Source organism: Cyprinodon tularosa, unplaced genomic scaffold, assembly GCF_016077235.1.
Source record: "Cyprinodon tularosa strain WSP-4 unplaced genomic scaffold, ASM1607723v1 ctg976, whole genome shotgun sequence".
Classification (NCBI taxonomy): Eukaryota; Metazoa; Chordata; class Actinopteri; order Cyprinodontiformes; family Cyprinodontidae; genus Cyprinodon; species Cyprinodon tularosa.
The window spans coordinates 165,001-188,811 of record NW_024039758.1 but is presented as its reverse complement, the minus strand read 5'-3'; the positions used below and the strand labels follow the sequence as shown (position 1 = coordinate 188,811).

Sequence of the window (23,811 nt, the reverse complement as noted above, 5' to 3'; positions counted from 1 at the left end):
GAGTGGTTTGAAGTTGTAACTGAATGCAGTTTCTGATCCCCTCTCCTTGCAAGTAAAATATACTAAATTCTCTGTGTCATTCTTTGTGCAGGTTGCTGAATAGGATGTTTGGTGTTTAAACCTAACAACAACCAGCATCATTATATTGGTAGACAGGTTCATAAATCTGTTTTTAAGCAGAACAGAGACACAATTAGGGAAGGCTGCTGATTTAAAGGTGAAAGAGATTTACTGGGATATGCAACATGCAATAAAATATATCCCCAAGTTTACAGGAAAAAATACGCTATGCTATAATAAAATTCAACATATCTTTTTGTCTATTGTAGTTCAACAAGACTCAGAAATAGCTGTGCCACCCAGCCCAGAGACAGCCAGGGCCGGATTTATCAAGATCCAATTTTGCGTGCAGTAATTTGCGCTCGCAAACTGGAATTTTGCGCGAGGGGCTGAACCATGGTTTGCGGGTGATTTAACAAGAGTGATTGCGTAACTGGTGGCAGGTGCCACCAGTTACGCAATATATATATATATATATATACAGGTGCTGGTCATAAAATTAGAATATCATGAAAAAGTAGATTGATTTCAGTAATTCCATTTAAAAAGTGAAACTTGTATATTATATTCATACATTACATACAAACTCATATATTTCAGATGTTTATTTTGTTTAATTTTGATGATTACAAATGACAACAAATGAAAATCTCAAATTCATCATATCAGAAAATTAGAATATTGTGAAAAGGTTCAAAATTGATGGCCCCTGGTGCCACACTCTAATCAGCTAATTAACTCAAACCACCTGCAAAAGCCTTTAAATGGTCTTTCAGTCTAGTTCTATAGGCTACACAATCATGGGGAAGACTGCTGACTTGACAGTTGTCCAAAAGACGACCATCGACACCTTGCACAAGGAGGGCAAGACACAAAAGGTCATCGCTAAAGAGGTTGGCTGTTCACAGAGCTCAGTGTCCAAGCACATTAATAGAGAGGCGAAGGGAAGGAAAAGATGTGGTCGAAAAAAGTGTACAAGCAAGAGAGATAACCGCACCCTGGAGAGGATTGTGAAACAAAACCCATTCAAAAATGTGGGGGAGATTCACAAAGAGTGGACTGCAGCTGGAGTGAGTGCTTCAAGAACCACCACACACAGACGTATGAAAGACATGGGTTTCTGCTGTCGCATTCCTTGTGTCAAGCCACTCTTGAACCACAGACAGCGTCAGAAGCGTCTTGCCTGGGCTAAAGAGAAACAGGACTGGACTGCTGGTGAGTGGTCCAAAGTCATGTTCTCTGATGAAAGTAAATTTTGCATTTCCTTTGGAAATCAAGGTCCCAGAGTCTGGAGGAAAAGAAGAGAGGCACTTCATCCACGTTGCTTGAAGTCCAGTGTAAAGTTTCCACAGTCAGTGATGGTTTGGGGTGCCATGTCATCTGCTGGTGTTGGTCCATTGTGTTTTCTGAGGTCCAGGGTCAACGCAGCCACATACCAGGAAGTTTTAGAGCACTTCATGCTTCCTGCAGCTGACCAACTTTTTGGAGATGCAGATTTCATTTTCCAACAGGACTTGGCACCTGCACACAGTGCCAAAGCTACCAGTACCTGGTTGAAGGACCATGGTATCCCTGTTCTTAATTGGCCAGCAAACTCTCCTGACCTTAACCCCATAGAAAATCTATGGGGTATTGTGAAGAAGAAGATGCAATACACCAGACCCAACAATTCAGAAGAGCTAAAAGCCACTATTAGAGCAACCTGGGCTATCATAACACCTGAGCAGTGCCACAGACTGATCGACTCCATGCCACGCCGCATTGCTGCAGTAATACAGGCCAAAGGAGGCCCAACTAAATACTGAGTGCTGTACATGCTCATATTCATGTTCATACTTTTCAGTTGGCCAACATTTCTATAAATCCTTTGTTTTTATTGGTCTTCAGTAATATTCTAATTTTCTGATATGATGAATTTGAGATTTTCATTTGTTGTCATTTGTAATCATCAAAATTAAACAAAATAAACATCTGAAATATATGAGTTTGTATGTAATGTATGAATATAATATACAAGTTTCACTTTTTAAATGGAATTACTGAAATCAATCTACTTTTTCATGATATTCTAATTTTATGACCAGCACCTGTATATACTTTGGCAACCTTAATTCCCTAAGGTGTTATGTGGCTGAATTTCTACTTCACTTCAGTAAAAAAATTACTGCGCGTATGCATCCCCGCAGCATTGGCATGTTGCTCCACAGGCGCAAGGGGGAGAACCCCGACCCCGTCGGACAGCACTTCTGAAAAACGAGATTGGGAGATCCCAGCTCTCGCTGCAACCGTACGCTGGAATGACCCAGATGCAAAAAAGTGCAACGTTGCAAGGAGTTTTGTGATATCTGGTATTGCGTGGGTCCTCCTTGTGGCTGGCTCCAAATTCATTCGGAGTTCCCCAAACAGCTCCAAAATGGCAATGCTGGATTAACGAAATGTTTTGATGATCATTTCCTCCTTCATTGCAAAAATATTCACACGGAGTGAAAAAATGCGTTCTCTGCGTCTCCTTGCTTCATTTCGATGTCTCCTTCTTGCGACAATAACCGCTGCCATGTGTGCGCAATTACGCATACAGACCATTTGCACCTTCTTTTGAAACGTGTTAAATATAGAGTCAGATACCGTTAGCAAAATTGCTTTCAGGTTTAATAAATCACTTTGCGAGTGCTAAATTAATATATTTACATGTTCTCCTCCCACAAGACGCACTTTTGCGTGTAAACGCCCCATATTGCATATTCATTGCAGAAAAAGTACTAAATGGATAAGAGGCGCTATTTAGCACGTTTTAAAGACCAAATCCTTTTAGCACGATGTTGATAGATCAGTTTGTACATTTTTTAGCGTGCGCAGTGAAATAGCTCACGTTTTTATACACGCAAACCTTTGATAGATCCGGCCCCCAGACTCACAGGACACAGACTTAAAATTAAGGTATAAGAAACCAGCAAGAATTAAAGCACAAATAATACAAATTAGTGTATAAATTATTTTTGAAATATAAGGTTCAAAATATAGACTTTGGCTCTCAACAACATATGGGACAAATTTCTAAATTTAATTTTGCTGCTTGTGAAGGAGGATAATCACTGATGCAGCTGAAAGGAAAGCCTGCATGGTTGGATGGATGGAATTCATACTAGGGATGCATGAGATATTGCTGTTGGCATCGGTATTGGCTGTTATTTATAATTTTTTTAACCATTAATGTTTTTGAGCCGTTTATAAATAACGCACTAAAGGCAGGCATCTGTCTGTAACTATAAATATCAATGTACTGTGGTACTCTTTTTTTTTTTTCAACAATAGGAGAGCATTCAATAAATATATCTTTGAGCTCATTTTTGGAAAATATAAACCCTGTTAACACTATTTACTTTTGACTTTTACCCTACATTTCAACACAAATATCTATACTGTGTCTACTCCTTTCTCAAAACTGTCTTGTATCATCTTCATCTTTTAATGTGACGTATCCATTTCCCCTTTATTAGGTCTTAAATTTAAATGTAATGTGTTTTCTCTTTTAGTCTTAATGTTGTTTGCAATTATTCAGCTTCTTATGCAGGCCCTCTGTCCAGTTCAATCTATATTATCCTGTTAAAAATTTTAATTTTGAACAAAACTAGAATGAATCAGCTTTATATTTCTTAGCTTTCTCTACCAACAACATGAGCAATAGAGTATTGTTAGCCTACTTCTGCTTTTAAAGCAGTTTCTGCTTCAACTGCCTGAACTGGCAACCATATTTATGCCTCTGTTGAAATTTGGTGAAGGACCTCACAAAATCATCCTAATAGCCCCACATGATCCCCATGCCACACTTTGGACAACCATGATTAAAAGTGAAATATATTCGCATGTTAGCTTTAGAAGTTGTTTTTGTACAAAGCTCACCTCCATTCACCGGCCTGCCGAACTTGAAATGTTGTTAGACATTAATCTTAGAGACCTTTTTATAAAGTCAAACAGGACTTTAATAAAGTTTGTTTAGAATAATATAAATACAAGACCCTGAACAGAAAGTAACAAATAAAATACAAAACATACAAAAAACATTAAAAGGACATATCGGTTTGGTTCAGTTTCGCATCCACGGAGTAAAACTGTGAGGAAATATCACGATTTAGGACTGAAATAATTGTCCAGACTGCCCTCCATTAAAGGTCTGCAGCTTATCCCCCACTTTAGAAAAAGACACACATGACTCTGGACAGTGACTGTATCAACGGCCATTAAGAAACACATAATCGGTTTATCCCAGGACCCATCGATCTGCCTGAGAAGAGTTCAGCTGCACCGACTCGCTGCTCTCACCCTGCTCCTGCTGAAAAAAACAAATCTAATTAGATCGATCAAACAAAGCTACCAACAGGTTTAAATTTTCACACATAAAACATTTCCACACACCTTGTTGGCGATGGCTCTGAGTTTCCCCAACAGGGTGGGTTTCTTGGTGTAGACCACATCATCCTCAAACTCCTCTCCTTCAGCCAAGCCACAGCTGTCTGCAGCTGGCAGCTCACCCTCCTTGTTCGCAGACATCACCAGGCGAGAGTATTTGTATTCCAACCTGGTGACAAAGAAATCCTTTTCAGCTTTTATGAAATGTGTCAATTGTTTCATTCTGATGTCACTAAGATGTCAGGTAAAATAGTAATATGACTCGGCTCCAGCCGGTCGCCACCCTGTCATCAATGGTGACACGTTCCCATTTTAATCAGCCTTACAGTCAGACCTTAATGAGCACCTTGCTGTGCGCAGGTGTATCTCACCTCTTGTTTTTCTTCCAGAAATAGAAGGTGAGGGACACAAGCAGCACAGCGACAAAGGCCCCAACACCAAGCCCGACCTTCAGCCACAGAGCGATGACCTCGCAGGGGGTGGAGCTCCGAGAAGGCAGTGCCACTCCTTTGGTGCACAGTTTTGGTTCGTTCCACATATACAGAGTTTCCTAAAACAAAATAGTTTCAAGATCGTAGGTGGCAGATATCAATCTACAAGAAGAAAGTAAAGGGAAGATGTTTGTCTCCGTGTTACCTGGACTCCTCCTTTGCAGGCTCCCTGTATGAGATGGTAGTCGGCCTCAGTGCAGAGTGGACAGGCGCTGGAGCTCTCCCACAGGAAGTGAAAGGTGCATCCATCACATGTTCCTGCAGAACAGGAGCTGCACAAACACAAGTCAGGAGAAAATGCAGAATAAGGGTCAAAAGTAAAACATTGTGTAAAACCTTTGGGCTCCAAGTTTTTGAGGTGAAAATATCAAGTATCGTAAAACTAAAATTATTCTGATCTCTGTCTTTATTTATGTGAAGTAATTGCTTTTATTATGGCACAGACTCCATATATCAAAGCTTTGAATCAAAGAAAACTATTAACATAATTCTCCACACTAAAAATCAGGATGTCAGTATTTCCAAAATAAAAGTTTTATTTGTTCAATCTAAAGGGTTCAGTCCTTTTTACAAAGTATAAACAGATTCTGCCTTGGATTATTTTAAAATATACGGTAGATATTTCTACAGGAAGCTTGGATGGATGAACCACGATGGTAATAAATTCTAGAAATACATATATTTTCCAAACTTTTTTATTTTCTCTTTTTTAAATCTAAAGATATCTTAATAAAAGCTGGGCCTCAAAGCCTCTGAGGGGACCATGGCAGATGTACCTGGGCACGGAGAGTTGTCCTCGCTCAGACTTTTCTGGATTGCAGCGAACCGTGATGACAGAACTTCGACCCTGATCACATGAGGCCGTGGCCTGCATTGACCTGAAGGAAAGATTAAAACTCATTCATATCTAAAACCAACCACACTAGATCATAGTCTCCTTCCTCTGTCTTTCTCCACCTGTAGAAGAAGTTGATGTCTGGAATGTCGTTTGGATTCTCCGGGAACAGATCCGGCTCAGCGTTTATTCCGTCGAGAACAGTGTCCACTGTTGCTCCTGAACAGAGTCATCAGTTTTTACCAGCAGAATGCCCAACATAGCGCACATGCAGATTGAAAGTTTATACCTATGAAGGTGTCAGCCAGACTAATGGACTGCGAGGAAATGGGCAGCCTGAAGCCCCGCCCATCTCCAGGGATGATGGTTGACTGGCAGAGGAAGCTGTCCACCGTGTTGAAGAACTGAGACAAATCACTCTTCTCATCTTTGCTGGACACATCTGTGACGTTATCGGTGCAGACGGCAGCTCTTCTTCCCTTAGAAGGAGAGGGAAGTCAAAGGAATATTATTTTTTAGTTTTTATAGGCAAGTTCTCCATCACCTTTATCATCATTTTCAACAAGTTTATTCATAAAACACTTTAACAACAGCAAACGCTGACATAAAGTGCTACTAGTCTACAAGGTTTTATTTTATATAGACTAGAAGGATCAAATTTATTATTTCTAACTTTAAATCAAACATAATTTATCAAAATTGTGGGTTTGGCCACTTGTAGGTTTTTAAACTGCATTTAAAATCCAGATGTTTTTTGTATTTTAAATTTCTCTTTTTCTTCCCCTCAACCTCAAATTCTGTAACTTATTCTACCTTCCAAGTTTTCTTTAATTAAATATGGAGCGTAGGAGGATGCTCCATTGAAAAAGCTGATTACTCGCCTTCATACTCCTACGACACAGCCAAGCAGCTTTGAACCACACCTCCACAAAAACCAATTGGTATCCAAAATTAATCCTAAAAGGCCTCCGATCCGCAACTCGTCTGCTCCTGTGCGCAGGCGGTGGTTGTGTTGTGTGACTTCATCCAGATGACCCCATTTTAACCCACCAAACTTCATCTATCTCCACTCCACCAATAGTTTCAGGCCCAGGGGGAAACAGCTATGTTCTTTACGATTCATGCATATCTATCAAAATTCAGCGCTATGTTACCTGCCAAGGTCTGAGCGCCAAAGACAAAGTAATTGTATCAATACATTTCTAAATTGTCTTTTCTCTTTGTGTGAGTTTTTCAGATTGAAATGATTCATAGATCTTCTGCCCTCGTTGCCCCTTTTTTTCACAAAAGAAATGTCCTTTCTGAGTTTAGTTTAGGACATTTTTGTAATGAGGTTGAAAGAAAGCGTTAAACAAAAGGAAAATCTCAAAAAACAAACAAAGTGATAAAAAAAGAGTAGGACATAAAAAAAATAAGTCCTGCAAAAATAATCAATAAAAACTCAGTTAAAAAATAAGTAGGAAATAGATTTAAAAGTCTTACATAAAGTATTATTATCTTAACACATATTTATTTTATGAAGAAATAATAAAAATAAAATAATACTATTAGATGTAATTAGATGCTATTAGAGTTTGAAAGTGCTAAAAGAATGAGCTTTGCAAAGTTGAACCTGGACAAGTAAATTCAATTAAATGAAGAAAATAATTGTTTGGCAATGACGAAAAGAACAAATTTAGGATAGAAAGGAGCTCAGAATATGAGCACCAGCACTTCACACAAGCTTCCATTAATGACAGTAGTCGTTATCCATCTTCTTTCCACCGCTGCTTAATTGATTAATGATGCGGTTTTGGCTAAAGCTTTAATGCTACAAGCAAAACTAAAATTATGTAATGTTTAAACATGTTTCTACAGTAAGTGCTCAATGATTTAGGGAGTTACCTTGTGGCCACAGAGGCTGATGTTGAACAGGTGAAGATACTTTGTGCCTTTGGAGGTAAAACTTGGCCCCAATATCAACGAAGCCGCGTCACTCATAGGGCTGAGGTCAAAGGTCAGTGTTCTGTTGTTCTCTGTGTGAATGAATGAGCAGTCGCTGAAGCAGCGGGAATGCTCCTGAAAGAAACAACACAACAACAACAATAGTTGCATCAATTCTTCTTAAGCATTTGCCTCTTAGTAAGGTCTGTTCAGCATAAGAAAGTTTCTCATTTGCAACAAACTTACATCCATTTTGGGAAGTCCAAAAATAAGTGGGAAACAACTTTTGGAAAGTCTTAAATAAGAGCAAGCTTTTATTTTGAAAAGCATACCCAAGTTTTTATTTAAGAATTCCATTTAATTTAACCCCAGAAATAATTTAGATCCACTTGTACAATCATCTGAATGATAAAAGGTTTGTATGTTTATTATTTGGGGGGGGAATATGTATAAGCCTTATTCTGAAAGGCCAGCACGCTGCTGTTTTAATTAAACATTTAGCTCCATTAGCATTCTGAAGACTTGCTGGTGTGATTGTCAACAAAGACCAGAAAGCAAAAAGAGGACTGATGGATTTTAGATAAGAGAACAAGTGTTTGAAAAACTGTTTTCTTGTATTTACTAATGAATATATGATTTAAAAGGTCATATAAATTCCTGTTTACAGACATTTACTTCCACCTGTAAAATAAGTCAAGCTTTTATTTTAAAAAGTATATGAAAATTTATGATGGAAGCCTAAATTATAAAACAAACTGGGCTTTATAGGATTGTTTCTCTTTTGGTGGCATCATTGCAGAAAACATGAACCTATAAATAGTCTCAGATTGACATTCCAGACGGGGAGTAGACGATCTCTGCACCTTGTTGCTGATACTTCCAGGTCCACAGGCAATGCAAGCATCCCGGCCGTAGGTGTGCCGCCCAGCTAGGTGGGTGTTTGGTGGACACTCCTGGCATCGGTTAGTGTCCCGATCGATGAAGAAGCCCGCGGGGCAGGGAACGCAGGAGGAGCCGGCCTGCTGGGAGTTCTGCGGAATGAGAGCACAGGCTCGGCACGCCGACGCAACCCCTTCCAGGACGTTGGTCACACTGATGGAGTAGATCTTCACTGTGTCGCTGATGTAACGGCGAACCTACACATGTAATCTGCTGGTTTTAAACAAGCAATGCAGGATGTTGAGATGGTTTTCTTGCTGGTTTGCGCAGGTTTTACCCACATCCAGAGCGTGGCTCGTCCTCTGAAAAGCCCAAGTAAACGTAACAGAGGCGTTTCTGGTCATGCTGTGTGAGAACGCCTGCTTCCCCTTACTGCCCTCCCAGGACTCCACCACTGTGGTGCTCTTCCTGTTTACATCCTGCAGGGGGCGCCACAAGAGAAGACAGAGAAAGCATTTACTTACTAGTAACTAGTACTATCTTTACTTCCACTCCAATCCAATACGTGCTGAGACACACACCATCATGAAGTAGAGCTCACAGTCAGCAGAGCAGATGGTCTCAAACACAAAGGTGATCCTGCCAAACTCTCCACCGGTCATCCCAGCGAGCGATGCGGGTACCCTGAAACCATAGATCTAGGATGTTCAGAATCTCCAAACACTGATGTTAAATTGCCACATAGCTTGTTACATTTCTACAGGAAAGTAGAAGTCTTTCATTTTCTTTTTTTATTTATACCAACGCTCCTTTTTTGTGGTTTCAAGTAGATTTTCACAAAATCTTCTTCATTAGCTTTTATTTTCTGTCCAATGTCTAAACATTTTAAGGTCCTGTTCAGACCTGGAATTAAAACGCTTCCATATGTGAACAGTTTAGGGCTGGTTGTCTTCTACAGTTTTGTGTATTCTGTAGGTAATTTGTTTTGGTAAGAATAGATGGACAAGCAGCCTGTTATGACTCTCATCAAGCACCAGAGTATGGAGGACCAGCTCTACCATGTTTGAAAATAAATGCATAAATAAATAAATGCTCAATAAATAAGCATACAATTAATTGCCCCCAAAAATACAACAAAAATATAAAAGTAGTTAGAGTGAGACATAAATGTTATTTATTTATTGTCCATTATAATCTTCAACTTTATTTATTAATTACTTATTTTTTAAAGTATTTATTTATGTGCATGTTATAATATTTCTGTCTGTTTTATTCTTCCTTTGTATTTTTTTTTACCCTATTCATTTGTTGAAGGTTATGACGAACAATAAATAAATAAGGTAATTATTACAAAGGCAAAAAAATAAAGAAGCTAATTAAAATAGATATATTTATGTATAGTTTAATTTCTACCTACATTTATTTATTGCATTTTTGGAGGCAATAATTGTATGCTTATTTATATTCTGAGCATTTATTTATTTCTGTATTTATTTTCAAATATGGTAGAGCTGGTCCTCCATACCAGAGTTTAGACTTTAGACAGATTTTATTTGTCATTTTGTTAACACAAGTGTAAAACAAAAAGATATGTCGTTTGGAAACGGCTCACTGGACAATTTCGTCTTTTAAAAATGCAGCCTTGAAAAATAAAGTAAAATGTAAATAAAGTAAAAATGACTGTAAATTTACAGTTCTAAAATAAAAAAAAAAAATATATATATAAGTAATGATAAAATATAATAAATATAATAGGAGTTGCTTCCGGAATGAAAAAACTAATAGGAATGAGCCCATAGTTATACAGGAAAACAATCTTACTTAAATCCAGGGACATGCAGGGTAAGGATGAGGTAATCATTATCTGAACTCCCTGCCCCACTCCGAATGTGGTCTCCAGCCACCTCCCATCCTGAGGAGAAACAGACATGAATTCACCATCACACTGAATAGATTGGAATGGATATAAACATCATATAGCATACACAACAAATGTGTATTGCTGAGTTAATGAAATGAAAAATGCACATTTAGTGTAAGTCTTTTATTGAATCTAGCGCATCAACAAAGCAGCCAAAACAGTTTTGATCATTGATTCAGTCAATATATATCAAAACATGCTTTAATCTAAAGCTTAAAATAGCTTTTTACTCCAAAACAATTTAAACTTTTAATAACATTTAGTTAAGAGTTAAATATATTTTTACTATTTCATTCATAATAGGTAAGCAGGTTGTTCTTTACCTATTTACAGGACAAATTTGAATATTTTATCTTTTAATTCTTTCTAATCTGGAAAATGTAGAGTGTTGTGGGTAGCTCAAGAGGGGGAATCTTAAGTCAGGATAAAAATATTTCATGCACACTGGAAAAGTGTTAAATGGGTCATAGAATGATTCTATAGGGTATCTGGTGCTGGTCCTTAAGGTCTCTGAATAACAATAAATGTGTAACATTGGTTTTGCTGAAAAATGTATATTTGCTGTTCTATGATCCCTAATGCAAGCCTGGTTAAAAGCCTTAGAATGAAACAACAGGTTTTCTTCCTTTTATGTTATGCTCATTAATATTTAGATGAGCTGTACGCTGATTGGTTGGTTTACAACGAGCAAAGCTGCTGAGCAAAGACGCATCATAGCAACAAGCACTCACTCACTGAAACATCAAATCAAATTGTTGATATGGTAGGGTGACCAGACGTCCTTTTTTTCCCAGACATGTCCTACTTTTCATACCTAAAAAAATGTCAGTGGGGAATTTAAAAATCGTCCAGGATTTTGGTCGACTACAGTGCAGCAGAATCGAGCCGTCAGCTCCGGGGCTGGTCCGGGAACCCCAGCGGACGGGGGCAGGGAGCCAGCCGGGGATGGAGCGACCAAACCCGACCCGGTGACAGTAGCCTGGACGATGGCGGCCCCGTGCTTCCCCCGTCCAGCCCGGTAAGGCAGGCGGGGTAATCATACAGTAACCGGGTCAGGTTCGGATCAGCCCCGGAGCTGATGGCTCGGTTGGAATGCCCGTCAGTTGCCCAGCATTGACGTCAATTCGGTGCTTAGTTCGCCCATTTTATGGTGTTTAGAATTGTGAGATTTGCAGAGAACTGAGGTGTCGATGGGGTTTGAACTACTCTGTACGCCAATTTCACCCACTGAACTATCATTATTCATCTATGACGATGTAAACTCGGTTTTGCAATCTATGACCCATTTAAGAGGAAAGCAACTACTGAAAGAAAGCCAGAAACTTCTGTTTTGGTTTGCTGAACAGAAAATATTGTAGATAATGGTACTCTAAGCAGGTAAATGACAAATGCTGAGTGTTGGGGAAAATTCTTATAAACAGAATAAAAGAATCTTCCCCACAGTGACACTTTGTAGTAACAGAGTCTGGCTCTGGGGAAGCTTTCCTACAGCAGGGAAAGAGAAGCTGGTCAAAGTTGATGGAAAATTGACAATATTGAAAGAAAACCTGATAAAGTGAGTGAAAGATTTGAACCTTTTTGCGGAATTATGACCCTGAACTCAATGTCTGAACTTGAGCTATATCGAAAAGAATTGTAAAAAAAAAAAAAGTGAGATTATAGATGTGAAAAGCTGGTAGATGCACCACTGCAAATGCTTGCAGCTAGAAACACAATGAATGGATGTTCTTTGAAGTGACTGCTAATAAAAGCATGACGCACTTTTGAGATGTATTAACAAAAAGTTTGTCCATTGTCCATCCACCCATTATTAGGAACTACTTTGTGTCACATGAAAATTCACTGAAGTATGAATGGGTGTTAATGTGCTCACCGTTCATGTCGTCACATTTGGAGTTCCCCACGTTGAAACAAGAGGTCTTCATGTTGGGTGGAAGCACGTTCCACCATTTGTACTCGTAGCCCAACACGGGTTCAGTACCTGCGGGGCACTCGACACACGCTGGTGCAAACCCAAATACAACATCCAAAAATCAATTCAGACACACAGGGATAAAAACCTGCAGGTTACAACGTTGTGTTTGAACAGGAACTTTCTGTTCATGGGTGGATCAACCAGCTGGGTCAACAATTTATAACAATGAATGGACAGAGTCAGTGACACTTAGCATTATGTCAGTACCAGAAACATACTGAGACTCTGATGAAGCAGCTAATGGATATCTTACAAAGTTTGGCGATTGGCCCTGCAGCAACAGCAACTATTGAAATCACTCATCACAAAAGAGACTTACAATAAACGCAGAGATGATTGTGCGAAAGTGTCCTAACATGAAGCAGCAATAAAAAACTTGGCTAAGCAACCTGAGGCAGGTGTATTTTACCATTTTTTCTTACCATAGGTGCCATCAGAGTGTGTTCCAGGAGGGCAGGGCAGACAGGTGGAGTCGTTGCTGTTGTAGTAGCCAGGGTTGCAGGGGGGGCAGGGCTCTCTCTGTCCGGTCGCAGGCAGGTTGACGGCCCCCTTAACATTCTCCACGCAGATTTTTGGCTCCACCCAACGATAAAGCACCTGCGTCTGTAACCAAGCGACAGGGTTCAACCAAAACAGACCGAGTGCATGGCTGATAAAGGCCATAAAAAAAACCAGGTACTGTCAGTGCGCAGGTGAAATCTGAAACCTCTGACCTTTCCCTCGCTGTCACAAGCCGAGTGAATCTGGAAGTAATCCTTCTCCGAGCACGGTGGTCTCACCTTACATTCAGCCCATCCCTCATCTGGGCAAAAAAAGGATTTAAACACAGAAACATCTGAGTCACCCTGCAGAGATGCAACACAAAAATACAAAGATGTACCTAAATGTATTTGGTTATGCTGCAAAAGCAAAAGTGCAATTTTTTATGACATAGGGACACATTTTTTCCCCCATTACTGCCATGAAATGATTTTCTTCCCATAATGTGAGATTTATCTGGTACAATTCCCCTGAAAAAGAAATGCTCCTCTAATTAGCTTTTTTGCAACCCTAAGCTAAAACCATAAATGACAGGGAGGTTATAGTTAATCTAGCCGTAAATAACTACAGAAAATTTGGGAAAATAATGAGATCCCAATAACTGGACGTTTCTCTGGAGATAAACTACTGCCATCTAAAATGTTGAAGGGAAATGTGTTGTAGTGTTATAACCTGATAAAAACAAAGCCTTAAAAGACAAAAATACAAATAGCAAATTCCACATTATTTCAGATTGATGTGATTTTGTTTCCCTCATAAAGCTTACATTATCAGTAACTTTATAAACATGCTTCAGGCAAATGTTAGCCAAGGTAACAGCACTGTTGAACCGGAGTCTAGACTGAGGAAAACACTTCTGATCTCTGAGCCCTTGAATGTGCGCTGTTCTGTCTGGATTTGCATGGAGATGTATTGGCCTTAGCCATACATGGATAAGGGTCACTGAGGTTGAAACCCTGTTTCATGAAATATTATGTTCTGCAGCTTTTTACATACAAATAAGAGAATATGAAGTCATGTCTTCTCAGAAAAACATAACCAGTGTTGATCTGAAGGTTATTAAAGGATGTTTACTGTGGATGACCATGAATCTACTTTATACCCTAATGACTAAAAATTTATCTGCTGCTTCATCCCCAAAGGCAAAGGTTTTTCCAGCCATCCTACTTCAATACTACAGGTATAAAACCGGGTTAAAGCAATCCAAGGCATTTCCTAATAAATACAGCAGGTTTCTCTAGCACTAATGCCAGTTTCAGACAAGTAAGGTGGATCTTTGCATATGGTAACTATCCTTCACAGAGCATATCAGTCTTGTGCAGGTCTCTGTGCAAACATCATGGCAGCTGAAGTCAGAAGCAATCATGCAATCCAAAATCTGTGCATTTTTAATTTAGCAGTCACTATGAACTGATCAAACCAAAGGTTAGAAACCTACGAGTCTTTAAAAGAGTCCTGCCTTAAATCTGGTAAAATTCATTTAGTAAGCCATTTTCGTACCCCAAACAAGTTTCAGGCTACAAATAAATACTTCCTTTAGTTTTCCAACAAGCAGAACCTCTGCACAATTGGGAGGTGTGTGCGTTTTTCTTAACTCTATTGTCCTGATATGGTACAATCACTAATATAAAAGGGCCTCATATGGGACCAGCTCTCCTCCGAGAATCTTAAAATGGTCCCTCCTCAGAAATCAACTCCTTTGATCAAACTACAGCAGCTGAGTGCATTCTAATAACTAAAGAAAACTAGATCCTTTTGATAAGAAACACAAAGTGTTCTGAATGTATCCCACAAGTTATCTTCAGGATCCTGCAAGGACCATCAATTCTAGATGATTTTAATGTTGATTTGCATTAGTCTGTACAGGAGGGCTACGTCAACACAGATACTGTTATTTCCATCGTTTCCAAGTTTAAGCAGCTCAGCAAGAGTTTATTATAGTTTATTAAGAACCATTTCATTCCACCATTACTTATTTTTTTTACTATTTTATATATTTTTTTGTCCTCTAAATTACTCATTCCTTAGTTTTGACCGATGGTTGATCCTCCTTAATTTGGTTCCAATAGTAGTTAAAAGAGAGTTGTTTCTCTCCCCTGTCACCAGGTACTTGCTTCAAATGGAGCTACAACTCAATATATTTATTGCCTTAAATATATCAATACTACCCTAATAGTAGAAGCATAAATCTGATCCAACTGGACTCCTAAAACTAATCTGACTGTTAAAGGGACAGCTAACAAAACTAAGCAGGATTACATTGTATGGACTAGCCTTGGACCTGTCTGACTTAATTTAAGTGCTTTAGGAGTACTTTTGTTTATCTGTGTACGTACGAGAGTAGTAATGTTCTGGGCAGGCTGAACAGGCGGATGCTCCCTTTCCAGAGTAAGTGTTGCTTGGACACGCTTGGCAGGATGAGGAACCGGGCATCGGACTAAACCAGCCGGGCCGACATGGAAAACACTCCGACGTGTAGGCGACACCTGCAGCAACACTCAGCTTTTAATCATTCTGATATTTTCAATTTGTCTTCTACTAGAATATATGTTGATCTTACCTTCTATTTGGATGTTCTTCAGCAGCACTGGTTTCACCATCTTCCCTCCCACCAGTATCCCTGTTGTTCTCCAGTACAGGATGTTTGTGCCCGACTTCAGGCTCACCTAAACAGGAGGAATTCTTGGTGAGGAATCTATTAACTATTCACCGAGGGGAACCGACAGAACCTGGTACTCACTGTGTGTGTTCCCCATTCTCCACTGTTGGTGACTTTAATCCACTTCTGGTCGTCCGTCTGGGACATCTCCTGGCACTGCTCGTTCTGAACCTGGACAGAGATAATCACAATACATGAGCCCCACATAGTTAGACTCAGAGCATGTCATCGTCCAGGTATGGTTCTTGTTGCTTACATAGAACTCAAAGAAAATGTTGTTGTCTGGATACTGATAGGTGAAAGACACTGATCCCTGTTTTTCTAGATGGACGGCATAAACTAGGGACACCGTGCACTCGTCGCGGTTGGACTCCAGGTACAGACCCTGTGGCGTCCACGATGAGCTGGAACAACCACACGGTAATCATAATTTTGTTTTTTTTACAGTTAGAATGTATGTACCTCTTATTCCTTTGTTACCTGTTACAGGCCTGAATGTCCTCTCCATTTGGTCCAGGATCCAAAAAGCTGGCCAGGCTTGTGAAGCCAGCAGGAATGGCATCCCATTGGTCAAACCGCAGACCGCTGCCCAAAGAATATGATCCAGCTGCACACGGCGTGCACAGCTGGGTGGACATCTCCAAAAACATCCCTGCCGGACAGGAGAAGGCTGCAGGGAAGAAGCAGGTTATCTTGGATTACATGCAGAAACATGTTTGTAGAGCAAACATTCAATCACAGCTTACAGCAGTCTGTTCCTCTGGTTGGAGATGGGAGGCCCAAGCAGGAGCCTGGAGTGAGAGGGATGGCCACCCTCCATCTTGACCCAGTGCTGTCGCACTCTGTGTACTGATAGTAGTAGTCTCCCTGCAGAAAACATGCAAAAGCAGTGCAAATATTCCCGAGTTAGCATACCACTTTGGTCCTGGTTCTCTTACATACTGTACAGAACTTTATAAGAGCCTATGCTTTATTTAAAAACACAAACATGATTTAATTTGCACATCAATATCCATTTTCACACAAGAAATGTTACTTATTTACAGAAGAAATAGATATATAACAAAAATGCTCCTCAGAGATAATTGCTAGTTTCCTGGAAGGAGAAAAGTTGTTTCTTTAAGCCAATCTGGTTTAATGTTAAATATGAATTAAGCAAATCTTTCTGTACAAATTATTGAGATTGTAATAGATGCTTGTTAGGATATAATAACTTTCTCCTATTTTTTTGTGATTTTTTTGTGGGGCACTTGGCGGTTTTATTGATTTTTTTTTTTTTATATAATTGTGCCAATGTAACGAAAAAAATACTATCTAAATGAAAAAGTAAATATTTGTAGTTAACAGAACATATTTATAAAAGTGGAATCTTGGAATTTTGTTAATGCTTTAGTCCTTTTCAACTGAGAATACTATAGGCTGCCATCTGTCCTAAAAATTGTGATTTTTTTACTGATATAGCAGGCGAGTTATACCATTGATGATTCACAGAGTTGGGCAATAAGTTCACCAAGATGTACTGTCAGCCACTTTGGTGTTGACAAAAAATAGAACATCCTACATTTTCCAACACATATTTAATACATGTTTTCTTTACAGGTTTCAAGTGAAATTCCTGATTCCTTCTTATTGGTATTTTATCATTTTCATTCATTTTCTTCCAAATTTTAGAATTTCTTCAACAAAAACAGAAAAAAAACACAGCTTGATGATTTACAGCAGATATTTCCACAATAGTAAGGCTTTAAATATATACCACCCTACTACTACACAGTGCCAGTATTAAATTTCTTCCTTTCATAAATCCTGTTCCTATGTTCTAAATCACGCTGATCTGACATTTCTGTTTATTGCTGGATTGATTCAAAGTCAATGAGTTTGATTCCATTTATTTTCCCCACATTTACATTGAAATATACAAATCTAACTGCAAACTCTGCTTTGTTCTTCCTGATAATTAAATAGAAAGATATTTTGAAATACTGGGAAAAGTATTTATTTATCAGAACTTCTGCTTATTAACATACCCAGTAGGGAAATTACTCTCTATTAGTCCCAATGGATAAAAGGAAATGTGGTCGAACCTGGGAGAGCGACACTGGACACGTTTTAGCAAGGTAATAATACTGCATGACCACATGTTAAAGGGCTGATTGTATAAAAGACATGAATGGCTTTTAGTGACTGTCCCTGATCACCATGGCAACAGCTTGTTGGAACTTTAATGGCTCCATTAGGAGGACAACAGCAGGTCATCTGGTTTCTTGTCAAGGACGGCTGGTTGTCGCTCGCCGTTCAAACTCCCAGAACGTTGACTGAGATGTTCTGTGATGCGGCTCTCGGCCGCCATGTAGATGAGCTGTTAATCAAGGCTTGTAGTGCATTCAAAGCTTCCATGAATGACATCACAGTCATGGTGGGGGAAAAAACAACTAAGTATACCCCCAAACTAGTTAAACCCATCTTCTGCAGAATAACTTTCAGTTGCTGATTACTCAGATGTTTCTGCAGAAGCTTTTTTGGGTAGTTTGTGATGAGGTTATTGCTGTACAGGTCCTGAGGGTTCAGAAATGGGCCCAAATCATTAACCCTCCACCACCATGCTTGACTGTTGATATAAGGCATTTAGACTACTAAACTGTGCCTGGTTTCCATGAAGCATTGTATCCCCCCCCCATAGTGTTAGCCAAACATCTTTACTTGTCCAAAAGACATTGTTCTACAAGTTTCCTCTTAGTAAATAAAAATTCTATTCTTTCTATACAGAGAAGAGCAAATGTACAAGCTACCACGGAGGCCGTATTTGTTTAATCCTTTACGTTTAATCATGAACATTTCACAGTGATCTGAGGTCTGCATAATCTAAGCTAAAGATTTTTGTCCTCCATGCTGCTTAAATACATCAGCGCTCCATCTAGTTTGCTCTGGTGTGAGCCAACATAACTGACAAAGTCTCCTCGAAAGGTGTTGGAACATCTACAAGAAAAACTGAGTGAAAGTCCAGCTGCCTTTAAATGTAAGCCTGTTTGTGTTTTCTGTCTTTTTTTCTAATTATAACGTGAGATTACCTTGAGAATTAACACAGTTTTTTTGTTTGTTTGTTTGTTTTTTAAACATTTTTTTGTTTTAACATTTATCTTCAACATGCAGGCCAATTTTGTATGCACCATGAGACTTCATTAAGACCATTTAATCAGGTAAATTTAACATGATGCATATTTATTCGAAGTGTCCCTGTAAAAGAACCAGAGATACGTGGGGACAAAGTCTGCTTATAGAGGTGTTGCTACCAAACAGGCAGATTCTGAGGTGAAAGATGTTCAGTTCTCCACTTGACAAGAATCTTGGATATTAATTCTTTTTCCTTTTCTAATCTCCCATCTTAGATTTATTAGGTCATACAGCTATAAACCAATATATTTTAGTAAATAGATCCCAAAAATCTCTCACTCCATATTCCCCCCCCCTGCTTTTATTGTCATTACACTCTCACAAGTACAAAGCAATGAAATTAACTCTCTGCATTTAACCCATCCCCTTGTGGCAGTGGGCTGCCATTGTGCAGCAACTGGGGAGCTGTGTGGGGTTAAGGGCCTTTGCACAGGGAACCCAAAGGGGCAGTCAGTGGGAGTGGGGCGTGAACTCAGCACCTCTGGATTCCAACCGCAATGCCCTAACCACTAGGCCGCCACTCCCCATACCTTGGTACTTTTAAAGATTGTAATCAGCTACAATTCCTCTTCCCTCCTGTTGATTAGTAGTTTATATTTCTCCATTTCACATAAATTTTTTATTCATTGGCATCAATAAGACGGGTGATTAACATCATATTAGACTTATTAAACTTAAAATGATCGAAGAACCCTTTTCTTTTTAAATGCAGCAATGAACTCAGTAAAATTTATGATTTTTGCTTTAGAACAAGTTAAATCTGTCATATCATCATAAAATATTAACTACATCTCAGACTGCTCAAAAAATAAATGAATGGCCATCACTTATCGTGAGCTGCAGCCATGCGATAAAACCTAAACAAATGTTTTGCCGTCTATGCGAGTCCAAAGTATCTCTTCCCCAGAAAATCAAAACAGGCGGCGGTCTGCAGTGTAGCAAAATTCACTTTGCTGCTAATTTATCTAAACATACTGCAAATATAAGAGGAAAAGCATCTGCAGGGAAATGAAGCGGTGAAAAGGAGGCTGTGCAGAAACAGGTCAGGTTTGAATATGGATCCAAAATCAGCTTTTATGACTAAATCATCCTAGTTATTCACAGTGAGCATCTGTATCTCATCCAGCAGAACAAATAAACTGATTGTTGCTTTGCTTTGTGTGGAAAAAAAGTCAAGCAAACACTCAATTAGCATGCAGGGAATTTAACCTCCACTGCCATTTAAATATCCCTGTTGACAGTGGAGGAAAAAGGTAAGACTGAGAAAAAGGGACACAGACTAATCTGTTTCACTAGTCTCCAGGGTGATTCACTCTGGCTGTCATGGAGACTGGAGGCAGGAAGGGAGACGGTAAAATTTAGCTCTTGAACACGGCAGTCAGGGGGTTTTAGGATTTAACATAACATAAGAAAGATGGAACGCTAATCTTTAGAGATGTGACGTAAAAGATGTTTGTTTAATCTATCATGAGAAAGAGAGAAAAAAATAAATAAGTCAGTCAAGGATTTCCTTCCTCCTGTCGGGTTCAGATTATGTTTACCCACACAGAGCAAACATTCATCAGGAATAAACTCATCACATGTTTTTTTAAACATATGGTTGAATCAATATTATCATTAACTAAAGCCAGTATCAAATCAACAGAGTTCTTTTGCAACATTGGAAAATGGGGGGGGGGGGGGGGGGGGGGGGGGGGGGGGGGTTCTGGTTCCTTTTTAGATAATCAATTCTGTATTTTTACTGCATGCATCATTTGAACTGGAAGCTTTTTTCCTGCTACTATGATTTAAATATCTAGTACTAAAAGATATTAAAAGGGTTAGTAACAATAAACTAAATAGGACATTTGTTTGATTTTTAATCAACTTTCCCTCATCAGAGACCAAATAAAACTCACCAAAACTACCCTATCTGCAGTCCAGTTGCTACTCTTACACTTACAGCCATTTTCCAGGTCATGAATTATACTTTATGTTCTCAGGAAAAAAAAGGAATTAGACTGCAACACAAATAGCTTTAAAGTTAAATAAACCCTGCTTTTAATATTTTCTAGAGTACTGCCAAGTAGATTTTTTTTACCCATCTGATGTGAAAATCCAACATGGATGCTACTCAAATAGTTAATTATTACAGTTTTTACTTTGTTCTGATCTCACAGCTGCTAAAATGGATGTAAAGCACAGGTTTAGTGACATTTCCTCCTATTTCAGTTTGAACTCAAAGTCCTAACATCAATGCTAAAAGTTGAAAATATGAGTAAAATATCCACATTCATAAACACTGATGTCAGAATCCAACATGGATGCTTGCAGCTCATTATTCTAAGACATTCTAAATGAGCAGCCGTAATAGAGATTCAAGATCTTATGACTTTTAAAGTAATTCTTACAAAAATACTTATTCTGAATTTGTGATTCTTTTTTTATTTAACCTGAACCCAAAAGTCATAATTTCTAGTCTTATTGTGGTATAAATCAACAGAAACTCCCTCATAAGTCAGAAAGCTTTCTGACCAATCAGGACATTCATATCCAACATGGCTGTCACAAAGACACAGTCTTTAAATACAGTTCTCCATGTTCTGACTGCATTGTATCTATAATGGAAATTTAGGTTAGTGTTGGCAGTCATCTGTCTGCTTTTCAAGGATTTACAAACTCGTAGCTCATCCTGTTTCCCATCTGAGCTCAAAGGCAAAACGAATTGGCTTGCAAGTGGAAAAATATAAAACACCAATAGACAAAAATATTTAAAGTTTTTTTTTCTCATCAATCTCTACAAACATATTAATAAACTTGCATTGAGTTTTTGATCTCTGGTACTTATAAATACTTCAGTGCTTCTTTAACAGTTGTACTTCAGAAACTGGCAAGATTTTAAAAGCAGTTTTCTTTCCTAAAAATTGGTATTAAGTTGATAAATGGATAAAGTTTACTAGTGCTGCCAAAAAGCAGCAGTTTCTTCATGCAGGCATAAGAGAAAAAAACAAAAAACTCTAAAAGGCCATTAAATATCAAGTATGTATATCATTTTTCCAATTTTTCTAAAACAGATGGAACTTTTAATATTTTATATTTCTGATTTATAGTCGATTTATGGAGTTTTATCTGCTCAAAACGCAAAAAACAAAAAAATGATTTTAGAAGTTTGGTGTTAAAAAAAAAAAGAGACAAATTTACACAATGAAAAGATTTAGAAAACAATTTATATAATCCTTTGTTTTGCATTGAAAGGATTTTCTTTTGATAATACATTTCTATTATTTGCTGGGTTGAAAATAGAGCTGATTTCCCCGCTTTGACTTTTCTTCTTTTTTGGCAATTGCAGTTTTGTCAGACAATCACCAAGTTGGAAAATGTACTTAGATACAACATGGGTTTTATGAGAGTCTGAGGGAATCTTCTACAGCAAAATACTTAATTTCACAATTTTTTGATCTTTTCTTAATGGCAACTGCTCCTGTCCATATCATAGAAGCCTGGATAACAGATATAAAAGTAGCTTTTCCAGATGTTTTATTGGAGAAAACTTTTAATGGGTTCAAAACATGTTCAGCTCAGACAGATTAAGGCCATATTGATTGAATTATTTTAAAACCAAGCTAAAGTAACTTTGTCCTTCTGTTAACCTTAAATGTGATAGATGTAAAACAGTGTTACACAGGGTCATTTATTTATTTATTTATTTAGCCCCATGTTTACATTTTTTGGTTAGACATTTTTCCCTTTTATAAATGATAAATGGTAAATTATTTTACCATTTTACCTTTTATAGTATCATTTATGAAAGGATAAACGCTTTGATCGTAATACTTTGACTCATATTGTCCTGCTCTCATTCGGTTCAACAAGTAGTTATGTTTCACAAACAAATGCAAAAATAGTTTCCTTTTATTTCTCTTAAAAATTAAAAAAGAAAAAAACCTATTATCATAAATGATTTAATGATTAGGTGTCTTCCTTGTACCTCAAACAGATAAGATTGAAACTGTTGGTCAATCATGGCAGTTTGCAAAATTTTGACGGCCTTTTACAGACTACACTAAAAAGCAGACTTGACCGGATGTCCCACAACCAGGGGCGGAGCTAGAGGGGGGGCCATGGCCACACCTACCATTTTTTCCCCCATAATACTGACAGTGGCAGTAATAATACTCTCAATATTCAAAACTTTAAATTTTTCATACATTAACAATTACTTGACCACAAAAACACTGGTTAATTATACACATAAATATACTAACATTAAAGATGATAAGTATAGAATTCCTACTATTTTCAGAACTAGATTTTGTGTTATATGGGGTAAAGAGAAAATGCAAGTCAGTCTTCAGTTAAATAATAAATAAATAACTATTCTAATAAAAACTTAGTAAATAAACACGTTTTTGTAGATAATAGTACTTGTAAATATCTATTTTATGCAGAATGATTATTGATAAAAGTAGGTAATTAATGACAATGGAAAATATGTTCAACCCAGAACTCAAACCTGAAAGAATTTTGTCACCAAGATCTTTTGTCTAGATGGATTTTTAAATATATGCGTCTGTTGGTTAGCAAAGGCTGTAGGAAAGTATGGTTTGTCTTTATTTAGAAAATATGGATATTGTGGTTGTTCATTTTCCTGTTGGATCAGTATAGATTGACCCTAAGGTTCTGGTGCCGATCCGCTTTCAGCCATCCTTCAGCGTACATTGGTTACATCTGGCCACCCTTATAAAATGTTTTATTTTTTTTTGTCTAAGCTTGGAGCTGTTTTCTTTTTTGTATCATTTGTTTGTAATAAAGAAAATGTCAAAAAGAAACAGATAAAAAAAATTACCAACAGTCAAAAGAAGTGAAACTGTGCAGTTTTTTTTTCTTTTTGACGTGTTTTTTTTTTTACTAACCCGAAACTCAGTTTTGGTGGTACAGTTATTATATTTGATAATGTGGTGAGCGACTTCT

At 38.1% G+C, this 23,811-nt stretch overlaps 1 protein-coding gene across 2 annotated transcripts in view; it reads right to left on the bottom strand.

The window, feature by feature from the left end:
• Positions 1 to 4,022: 4,022 nt before the first annotated feature.
• elapor2b (endosome-lysosome associated apoptosis and autophagy regulator family member 2b) overlaps positions 4,023 to 23,811 on the bottom strand; it is a 21,395-nt gene continuing 1,606 nt past the window's right edge. The window contains exons 2-22 of one of the 2 annotated variants that reach the window (XM_038275725.1): positions 16,437 to 16,557; positions 16,171 to 16,360; positions 15,947 to 16,094; positions 15,772 to 15,861; positions 15,592 to 15,697; positions 15,368 to 15,517; positions 13,205 to 13,293; positions 12,914 to 13,094; positions 12,390 to 12,518; positions 10,417 to 10,507; positions 9,177 to 9,279; positions 8,937 to 9,074; positions 8,580 to 8,852; positions 7,678 to 7,851; positions 6,083 to 6,272; positions 5,916 to 6,012; positions 5,735 to 5,836; positions 5,104 to 5,230; positions 4,839 to 5,017; positions 4,474 to 4,636; positions 4,023 to 4,387 (exon numbers count right to left, since the gene is read on the bottom strand). In XM_038275725.1, the coding sequence (XP_038131653.1) occupies positions 4,319 to 4,387; positions 4,474 to 4,636; positions 4,839 to 5,017; positions 5,104 to 5,230; positions 5,735 to 5,836; positions 5,916 to 6,012; positions 6,083 to 6,272; positions 7,678 to 7,851; positions 8,580 to 8,852; positions 8,937 to 9,074; positions 9,177 to 9,279; positions 10,417 to 10,507; positions 12,390 to 12,518; positions 12,914 to 13,094; positions 13,205 to 13,293; positions 15,368 to 15,517; positions 15,592 to 15,697; positions 15,772 to 15,861; positions 15,947 to 16,094; positions 16,171 to 16,360; positions 16,437 to 16,557 (2,910 nt within the window). In that variant the 3' untranslated portion in view covers positions 4,023 to 4,318. Of the gene's footprint in view, positions 4,391 to 4,473; positions 4,637 to 4,838; positions 5,018 to 5,103; positions 5,231 to 5,734; positions 5,837 to 5,915; positions 6,013 to 6,082; positions 6,273 to 7,677; positions 7,852 to 8,579; positions 8,853 to 8,936; positions 9,075 to 9,176; positions 9,280 to 10,416; positions 10,508 to 12,389; positions 12,519 to 12,913; positions 13,095 to 13,204; positions 13,294 to 15,367; positions 15,518 to 15,591; positions 15,698 to 15,771; positions 15,862 to 15,946; positions 16,095 to 16,170; positions 16,361 to 16,436; positions 16,558 to 23,811 lie in introns of both variants that reach the window. The other variant, XM_038275724.1, reaches the window with a different exon arrangement.